This window comes from Homarus americanus, unplaced genomic scaffold (assembly GCF_018991925.1).
Source record: "Homarus americanus isolate GMGI-L3 unplaced genomic scaffold, GMGI_Hamer_2.0 scaffold58556, whole genome shotgun sequence".
In the NCBI taxonomy this organism is placed as follows: Eukaryota; Metazoa; Arthropoda; class Malacostraca; order Decapoda; family Nephropidae; genus Homarus; species Homarus americanus.
Window position 1 is genome coordinate 1 of NW_024756487.1, and position 11042 is coordinate 11042.

The 11042-nt window shown below is 39.9% G+C and overlaps 1 protein-coding gene and 4 non-coding genes across 5 annotated transcripts; 1 reads left to right on the forward strand and 4 right to left on the reverse strand.

Moving 5' to 3' along the window:
* Positions 1-194: 194 nt before the first annotated feature.
* On the reverse strand, positions 195-267 carry Trnav-cac. The gene has a single exon. It is a non-coding gene; the product is annotated as a tRNA-Val (tRNA).
* A 2719-nt stretch (positions 268-2986) lies between these two features.
* On the reverse strand, positions 2987-3058 carry Trnam-cau. Its single transcript has one exon. It is a non-coding gene; the product is annotated as a tRNA-Met (tRNA).
* Positions 3059-4506: 1448 nt separating this feature from the next.
* Positions 4507-4578, reverse strand: Trnam-cau. Its single transcript has one exon. It is a non-coding gene; the product is annotated as a tRNA-Met (tRNA).
* Positions 4579-5083: 505 nt separating this feature from the next.
* Trnam-cau lies at positions 5084-5155 on the reverse strand. Its single transcript has one exon. It is a non-coding gene; the product is annotated as a tRNA-Met (tRNA).
* Positions 5156-9282: 4127 nt separating this feature from the next.
* Positions 9283-10065, forward strand: LOC121856867 (calcium-dependent protein kinase 1-like). The gene has a single exon (XM_042352645.1). It carries the CDS (start codon positions 9283-9285, stop codon positions 10063-10065), a length of 783 nt encoding a protein of 260 aa, XP_042208579.1.
* The last annotated feature ends 977 nt before the right edge of the window (positions 10066-11042 follow it).

The following is an 11042-nucleotide window of genomic DNA, read 5'->3' on the forward strand; positions in this document are numbered from 1 at the left end:
TGACAAAGTAGATGACTTGTATTGTGAACAAACAAATATCATAGTTCGTGTTAAAATATTAAACAAACACAGTCTGTACAAGCATAAACACACTGGCTCTACAAAACAAACACAGGACAATTTTCACAGTGCTAAACAGATCTCGTTACACTACATAATGTGATGATTTTTAACTTTCATAAAAAGAATAATCGTGTTTCCGCCCGGGATCGAACCGGGGACCTTGCGCGTGTGAGGCGCACGTGATAACCACTACACTACGGAAACCTGTAATAACATGATGTAGTCTGTTAGGAAGGAATGATCACTCTTTGTGATGTCATGATCATCGTCACTGGAAAGGTTGGTCTTGAATCCGTGAATGTTCACAAACTGTTGACTGAGGCAAAGCACAGATGGTGTCTTTTGATAACTCCTTGCCATCAGGGGTCCATGGTCCACTTTCGAAGAAATTCATCACAATGAAAATCAAGAAGAAGTCCATGAGAGTATCAGGCAAAGATGTGTATGACATTAATCTCATCTACTACAGATTGTTGGGTCTACACCAAGCGAGGGACGTAGAACTAACAACTGTCCTCAAGTACGAGCTAGCTCCTCTTCCAACACCCATGTTCACAGAGTCCCGAGGTATGCTCATTGCCAGTTCAAAGTCGACACTCAAGAAGAAATTCCAAGAGTTGGTTTCCGTCCGTCTATCACCGGATACACAAATCCTCATCATCGATGGATGTGCCATTCTGTGGTGTGAGCACTGGCCATACAAGGGAACTACCCAGGACTACGTGGACAATGATGTATTCGTCATCTTAGACCGCTACATGAACTATAGCATTAAGATTTCGACAAGATCGACACGAGCTGGTCAACATGTCATTCAGCACCATCGCCTCAATCCACAGAGTTCTCTGCCACCGCAGAAAACAGTCCTGACGGTAGCTGGTAATAAAGTCCAGCTCATCAACATAGTCTGTGAAGAATTGATCAGAAGAGGACTTTAGAACAAGACCAAGCTAATCATAACCGGTACATATCCAATACCCGTACAAGTCAGTGGTGTTGTCCTTCGGCGGAGGAGTGATTTAACAACTTACCACGAAGAGGCAGACGTTATCATCGTACAACAAATGGCGAACCTTGCAGAAAATGGGGCCACAAGCATAAATGTATTATGTGATGATACAGACGTCTTCGTGCTCCTCCTCCACAAACTTGGTCTCAGCTGCCAATTGACCATGGGAGCCACTCGTCCAGACAGAGCCATGATTGATGTAGCAGCAACAGCAACGACACACACCAAGATTGCCCCACAGCTTCTGGCAATGCATGGCCTATCTGGGTGAGACAATGTTGCCTAGCTGTTTGGCGTTGGCAAAGCCACTGTTCTTGAGAACCTTTCAAGCCAAGCAGACTTAAAAGAAGCTAGGGGAACTGGATACCGCTATGCCAGAGGTAATCGACGAAGCTGCTAAGTTCATGGCCAAGTGCTATGGATGTACCAGTGAAAATGGAGTAACCCTTCCAGTGACGATGTTCAGGACGCCTTGTGGATGGTCGTCTTTGTCCAGGGGTTTACACATCACTGCAACTTCTCTCGAATATTCACCCGGTCCTGGTCGTCGGCGTGTACTCGTAATGGTGTTTCTTCTTTGTGGGTTGTGACATTCACTTGTTTTTACCCTCCGGTCATGTCACCAACATCTTTGGTGAGTTTGGTAGAGACGTACATACTCAGCGCCCATTTCATTTGATTCACAGATCTTGAAAACACGGGTATAGACGCCATTTATTTGATCGTATACCTTGTAGTTATGGAAATATTGCAAAACAAATTAATTTCAGTAATGGCCAGGATGTCATCACCTAGATTCTTTTCAACAACCTTCTAAGATATAAAAACTACAAAAAAAAGCTTTTTAAGGACCCTACTCCAAGGTTCACCTCAAAATTATCATTTCTCTGCAGGTCTGTGTCTTTTTAATTGGAAAAATAACGACAAAGATTTTACATGTAAAGTGTTCGTGTGTGTGTGTGTGTGTGTGTGTGTGTGTGTGTGTGTGTGTGTGTGTGCGCTATGTACTCAACTGTATGGGAGGGCACTGTATGTTGACGGGGGGACGAGAAGGTCAATGTGGGTTTGTGTGTGATTTATGACATTAAGTAGATGACTTGTATTGTGAAGTAACAGTTTTCATATATCGTCTTGAAACATTGAACAAACACACAGTCTGTACAGTAACTAAGACGCTGTTTGTAGAAAGAACAAGCACATAGTCTGTAGATTGGTTCGTGTACTTAATTTTCATCGTCCATTTTTTTTTTAGATAATTTAGTTAAGTTGGCGTTAAGGTGTTTAATCATCAGGTAAAATATGCTGGTGGTAATTCTTTTGGTGATCCCAATATTGGTTACTGTGAGACATACGTTTGGGTATAAGGCGGTAGTATTAACACAGGTGGGTGTAGGTAAGTGTAGCGATGGTTGGGTTTTGGTAATTAAGTGTAGGCAGGTGTATATTGACCTTTGAGTGTGGGCTGGTAAAAGTATCGACCATTTGGTGTGATATATTAAGTGTCGTGACCACTGGGTGTGAGAGGTGAGTGTAGTGATCCCAAGGTGTAGATGATGAGTAATGATCCCAAGGTGTAGATGATGAGTAGTGATCCCAAGGTGCAGATGATGAGTAGTGATCCCAAGGTGTAGATGATGAGTAATGATCCCAAGGTGTAGGTGGTGAGTGTAGTGATCACTGGTTTAGAGTCATTTAGTGTAGTGACCACTGGGTGTACCGGCTCGATCTCTGGGTATAATTTGGTGAATGAATTAACCATTAAATATGTTCGTCATCAGTGCGCTTTTTCACACAAACTAATTCCCTGTCGTGTCCTTGGTTCAGTCTCCAGCATTCTGATCCAGTGTTACACCGCCTTGTCAGTTAACCACGTCACTCCTTCCCACAGACACCGACACAAAAATGAGTCGAATATAGCAGAGCGTGGTTTCGATCCACGGACCTCTGGGTTATGGGCCCAGCACGCTTCCACTGCGCCACTCTGCTTCTTAAATACACACAAAATATTTCTGAATTTTCATTTGGTTCTAATAACAGAAAATAGATCATGGCTTAGATTTTTTAGTTTGTTTACTTGGTGTAGGTGGATGTTCCTGCGTTGTATAAGGAACCAGAGGTAAATATGATAGATTTTAGGGTCTTGTTGTGGAAGAGGAACACCAGAACAGGAAACATCTGGGATTACCACAAGATTAGACACCCTACCTTATTTCACCCTATGATTAGGCCACCGTAACTTTAACACTGACTGAACCTCCCCCAGGTATCGTAAAAGTATTCATGCGTAAGCTGGAATAAGTTAGGGTGCCTAATCTTCAAGTAATCTAACATGAATGACAACAAAATAATACTGTAGTCATTTATTTTTGCTGTTGATGACGCCATTCCTGCATAATGATGAGAAAAATCTGGTGTGTGTCTTGACTTGTTCCCCCTTGTGTGTGTTGGGCAGGAAGTGTGTCTTGTCCCTGTTGTTGTGGTAATCTTGTCTGTTCGTATTATTTTTTTTATGTGTGTCTTCCTTTGATAAAATATGAGTGAAAAAGGTGTTGATGTAACCTGTATGTTTGTGTGTGCACTTGAAAACTTTCACCTATTTAGTCTACGTTCCATCCTCTGAGTTCGCCGGGAAGACAAGAAAACAAATACCGGTATTCTCTCTGACACCAAATGTAGGAGCATCGAAGCTACCATTATCCATGAACAACTACGTTGGACTGGCCATATTACCCGCGTGGACGATAGCAGATTCCTAAAATAGTTACTTTACTGTCGCCTAATGAATGACAAACGTAAAGCTGGCGGGCAACAGAAAGGGTATAAGGGTAGTCTTAAGACAAACCTGAAAAAGTGCCAAATTTACCCCCTCATTTGAGAGACGATCACTCTACATCGACAGCATACCGAAGCAGACAAGCGCCAGCGACGGAAAGACGCTGCCGCCGCCCTTCTCGCACTATCTACACCTGCAATATTTGTGGACGACCCTGCCGGCCCCGTATCGGCCTCTCGAGTCACCTCAGAGTTCACCAACGATGGTGATATTTTTACAACTCATATCATGTATCATAGCTGGATGATCGTCATACTCGATTCCGAGTGACAGCAAAGTAGTAGTAATAGGTAGAGACCTGACACGTCGGATAGAAGTGGCGATTAAAGTCTACGGTTTTCTTTCCACACCACAAATTGATTTTTCGTTTAATTTTGAGGCAGACACCGCTTACTCTCCCTCTCAGACGATTTTTTTTGTCCACAACTGTACCTCGGGGCACATACCCAAGTCAGGCCAGGATAACCTCCTGCAGCTTTGGCCTTTGACCTGTTTTTCCCCACCACACCTGCCCGGTTTCATCACAGGAGGTGTACTTGTTATAGAATATTTTATTAAAAAAAAATCCGTTTCTATGATCAGGACTGGGAAAAAATGATGATAGCAGAGTGTGGTTTCGATCCACGGACCTCTGGGTTATGGGCCCAGCACGCTTCCACTGCGCCACTCTGCTATTGTAATATAACCAAGATGCTTCTGAAATTTCATTTGATATTAAGAATAGAAAATAGTCCATAATTTTAGTGTAAATTGTGTTAAATTAGCGTCCAGGTGTTTAATCACCAGGTGAAATATTCTGAGGTACCACTTCTGGTGATCCCAATATTGGTTACTGTGAGAACTAGGTTTGGTATTAAGGCGGAGGTGTAACACGGGTAGGTGTAGATAAGTGTAGCGATGGTTGGGTATAAACATTTAAGTGTAGGCAGGTGTATATTGACCTCTGAGTGTAGGCTGGTAAAGGCATCGACCATTTGGTGTAATATAGCAAGTGTCATAATTACTGGGTGTAGGTGGTGAGTGTAGTGATCCCGAGGTGTAGGTGTAGTGATCCCAAGGTGTAGGTGGTGAGCTGTGTCCCTGGTTCAGTCTCCAGCTTTCTGATCCAGTGTTACACCGCCTTGCCAGTTAACCACGTCACTCCTTCCCACAGACACCGACACAAAATTATTCGAATATAGCAGAGCGTGGTTTCGATCCACGGACCTCTGGGTTATGGGCCCAGCACGCTTCCACTGCGCCACTCTGCTACTAGTAACAATGAGAGAAGACTTAAATAATGTTTTTCTTAATATCCACGTTAATGTGTGAGTGTGTGGAAGCTTTTAAGGTGTTACCTGTTGGTGTCACTCTACTGCACTTTCACCTGTGTCATGATGACCATCGCCATTATTACCGCTAAAGAAACACCAAGAATTTGACGTACTAGCTGCCTGAGTCAGCTCAATGAATGACGAGCTTGACTGACTGACTCACCTAGAGGCAGACCTGGATTGATATTATTGATAATAAAACTGTTTATTTAGTCAGAAAAATGCAGATACAGAGCTCTCTTAGTACATAAGAACATAAGAATGGAGGAAACTGCAGCGGGCCTATTGGTCCATACTGGGCAGTCCCATTTACACCCAGCCCCTATTGCTCATATGTCCACCCAACCTACGCCTGAAGCTATCCTTCAGTATACCTCATTTATCATAGAACATTAACATCATCTGGAGCAGTCCACTTAACATGGTTGTAGTAAGAACATATGCCAATGTTACCACGATTATCACTTCGTTATTTATTTTATTTAATTTTATTTTTATTTTATGTTTTAATTAATATTCTAAGTATATACATATTTTATAGTGGAGTTGATACACATTAGTCTGACAAGTGAGGGAAGCAATACAACATGAGTTGTATTAAGGTGAAACAAGGTGACAGAAACAGTGAGGATCATGTCTTAACGGCAATATATATAATTATTGAAATGGTAATCTTTTTCTATCTACGTGACGATATATGACATAATGGTATTAGTGGTATAAAGAATGTGTTACTATAATTTTGGATTTACAGTATATATGTTGGGCTCAAAGAACGAAAACGAACACAACGCGTTGTGGATGTTTTCAAAAGAACCAGAAAACTAAATTTTGCTTCTTGTGTTTTACCCAATAGATACAACCTAACCTAACCAAACCTAATTAAACCAAACCTAATCAAACTCAACCCAAAGAAACGTAACGTAACGTAACCTAACCTAACCTTACCTTACCTAACCTATAGCAAAATTTCGCGTTCTGGTTTATTTATCAAACAACCGAACCATGAACCCTCGAGAGTTGTGAACCCGAAGCAGTAGACTGATACATTATTCTGTCCATAAATGCTTAAGGTTCATGAATCTGAATCTCTTGAGGGTACCTAACCTAACCTAACCTTACTGCCTGGAACACACACAAACAAATATAACTAAATAATATAACAGGGAGTAAGAGGAGCAGGAAGAGGGAGGAGGAGGAGGAGGGAAGAAAAGAGTGTGTCGGGAGGAAGATGGGGGAGGAGGAGGCAGAGGAAGAGAGTGTGTCGGGAGGAAGATGGGGGAGGGGGAAGAGAGTGTCAAGAAGAAGGAGGATGAGAGAGTGTCCAGAGAGGAGTGGTGGTGAGTTACACGCCTGGTGACCGCCTGAGTGACAGGTGAGGGGCGAGGAGAGGCCAGCAGGTAACAGTGGACCCCTCCCAATATTCTCGCCCTATATAAACGACCCCACGTAAAAAAAAAAAGTACTGTGTATATTGATGATAATTATAATATAGAAACAATATTAATAATAATAATATTAATAATAATAATAATAATAATAATAATAATAATAATAATAATAATAATAATAATAATAATAATAATAATAATAATAATAACAATAAAAATAATTATAATAATAATATTAACAATAATAATAATAATAATAACGCTGCAAATAATAATAATAATAATAATAATACTAATAATAATAATAAAGATTATAATAATAATAATAATAATAATAATAATAATAATAATAATAATAATAATAAAAATTATAATAATAATAATAATAATAATAACTAATAATAATAATAATAACAATAATAATAACTAATAAAAAAAATAATAATAATAACAATAATAATAATAGCAATAATAATAATAATAATAATAATAATAATAATAATAATAATAATAATAATAATAATAATAATAATAATAGTAATAACCCTGCTAATAATAATAATAATAATATTTGTTTGTTCTTTCCAACAATTTCTCTCCTAAGTAACAACTCATTCGTACAACAATGAACAACACACTAACAACGGTAAATCAAACAACGGTAAGAACATTTTCAAAAACTACATAACAGTTTCATCAGCCAAGAGCAACAGGGAGTAGCAAAAGGCAGACAGACTAACGGGTCACAGACAAATGACTTTTGTATTAATGTACTACAACACTATAACACTATAACATCACTACAACACTGTACTACAACACTATAACATCACTACAACACTGTACTACAACACTATAACATCACTACAACACTGTACTACAACACTATAACATCACTACAACACTGTACTACAAGACTATAACATCACTACAACACTGTACTACAACACTATAACATCACTACAACACTATAACATCACTACAACACTGTACTACAACACTATAACATCACTACAACACTGTACTACAACACTATTACATCACTACAATACTGTACTACAAGACTATAACATCACTACAACACTGTACTACAACACTACAACATCACTACAACACTGTACTACAACACTATAACATCACTACAACACTGGACTACAACATCACTACAACACTGTACTACAACACTATTACATCACTACAACACTGTACTACAAGACTATAACATCACTACAACACTGGACTACAACACTACAACATCACTACAACACTGTACTACAACACTATAACATCACTACAACACTGGACTACAACATCACTACAACACTGTACTACAACACTATTACATCACTACAACACTGTACTACAAGACTATAACATCACTACAACACTGGACTACAACACTACAACATCACTACAACACTGTACTACAACACTATTACATCACTACAACACTATTACAGCACTACAACACTATACTACAACACTATAACATCACTACAACACTGGACTACAACACTATAACATCACTACAACACTGTACTACAACACTATAACATCACTACAACACTGTAACACTATAACATCACTACAACACTGTACTACAACACTATAACATCACTACAACACTGTACTACAACACTATAACATCACTACAACACTGTACTACAAGACTATAACATCACTACAACACTGTACTACAAGACTATAACATCACTACAACACTGTACTACAACACTATAACATCACTACAACACTATAACATCACTACAACACTGTACTACAACACTATAACATCACTACAACACTGTACTACAACACTATAACATCACTACAACACTGTACTACAACATTATAACATCACTACAACACTATACTACAACACTACAACACTACTACAACACTATAACATCACTACAACACTATACTACAACACTATAACATCACTACAACACTGTACTACAACACTATAACATCACTACAACACTGTACTACAACACTACAACATCACTACAACACTGTACTACAACACTACAACATCACTACAACACTGTACTACAACACTATTACATCACTACAACATCACTACAACACTGTACTACAACACTGTAACATCACTACAACACTGTACTACAACACTATTACATCACTACAACACTGTACTACAACACTGTAACATCACTACAACACTGTACTACAACACTGTAACATCACTACAACACTACTACAACACTACAACATCACTACAACACTGTACTACAACACTGTAACATCACTACAACACTACTACAACACTATTACATCACTACAACACTGTACTACAACAATACAACACTGGAAGATCGCTACAACACCATAACTTCACTATAACACTATACTACATCACAACACCAAAACTCCACTACAACAGTATACTACAACTCTATAACCACTAAAACACTATCATCACAACACCAGAACTCCACTATAACGCCACTATAGAACTATACTACAACGAAGTATCATTACTACACTATTGCATCTTCACCACAACAGCTTCCCTCTCGACTATAAACAGGAAATCTTGGGATGAGAACTGGATTTAACCAGTTTTCGATTTGAATTTTTCATTTACTCCTCGAATTTTGATTACTAGGTCCTTGAGCAACCTAAACCTGAGGGTAAATATACCTCAGGATGGACACCAGCAGTTACGTAAAACAATCGGTGCGTGCACTGTGCGAATTCTGCGAATGCCATTTTGTAAACGTGTTTGGGGATGGGGCCTTTGAGTTCGTGGCTGATCGTACCTGCATGAAGCCTTTGGGTCACGGGTCCTACGGGTCTTGTCACTTGGTTACAGTGTCCAATAGCCAGTGGGTCATCAAGGCCATTCCAGCTACACCATCTATTGTTTTAACTCTGCAGAAGGAAATCCAGGCCCTTTCAGTCCTGCAGAATGTACCCGGTCTTCAGAAGATAATCGGAGTGTGTCCCTCGAAGCTCACCCTCCTCACCGAATATGCCGGGGAGAGCCTGGACAAGTACCTCCAGACCCACACCTGCACCATAGGCCAGCGCCTGCAGATCGTAAAACAGGTCACCCGAACCCTGCTGGCGGTAAAGGAGCGGGGATGGGTGCACACCGATGTCAAGTGTGAAAACATCTGCATCCAAAATACCACCAGTGGGATTCGTGCTACGCTCATTGACCTTGGTCTGTCTGCACAAATAGGAAAATTTAACCGATTCTCTCCCGGAACAAAGTCGCCATTCTACATGGCCCCTGAGGTGGTCAAGAACAGTCCAGTGACCTCTCAGGCTGATGTATACAGCATGGGTCGCCTTCTACAGACTCTTGTCGGTGTTCACCATCTCAGCCGTGACGCACAGCGATGGGTGAGCCACGCCATCAACCCCGTCCCTAACCTTCGAAACACTATGGAGGTTTTGGCACAGATCCTAGAAATATGGACTTGAATCCCAGGCACAGGTCACCTAAGCCTCTCCAATCTCCACCGGCGGCAACCACCCAATCTACTTTAAGAAGGATGAAGGAGGAGAAGGAGGAGGAGGAGTGAGAGAATTAGTTACAAAACACCGAGAGAAACTTGTAACTATAAGAGAAAAATTAATAAACAGATAGATAAATAGGTTAAATAGGAGAGCGAGAGAGGGAGAGAGAGAGAATTTTATCGTACGTGGAAGACATCTCATAATTTCTTATGATTATTTGAGAAAACAGGTGACACACACACATATACACACACACACACACACACACACACACACAGTCATTCAGTAAACTTCTCCGGCAGGTAATTACAGGTACACAGGTTATTTAATATTGTTGTGTTGCTCTGAGGTGTCTAACTGTCTGTCTCATGTCATCTGGTGTCCATGGTCACTCTTTATGTATTTGACACGGGTTCGAGTACCGTGCTTGGCCCGGACACACGTGGGAACTCTGATGTTGATGAGTTACGTTAATTAAATACAATAATAATAATTGCAGAAAGAGTTGTGATGTAGGACCTAACCTAACCTAACCTAAATAGCGTTAAAGTGGTTAAAATCTTAAGGTGTAATAAACTACGGTGGTGAAACAACTTTCAGTAACTTGAAACAACTTAAGATTAACCTATTTGGAATAAATGTAAAATATATTATTTTACATTTTTATAAGAAAAAAGTATTACCCTGTAAATAGTTGCTGGTTTCAGCGTTATATTCCGGTGATCCTTGTGAGGCTTCTGTCCTGACCAGTATGACGACGATATTGTAACCTATCAAATGTTCTTCAAACTATGTAAACAGTCGGCACAGTCCAGGAAGACAGGTGCTACAGCCAGCATAGATAAGAACCTCAACTCATATATATAGATACACTAAGGCAACACAACCCAAACACACAAAGGCTAAACCAACACGACTAAGGCGTACAGAGCTCTTAGTCA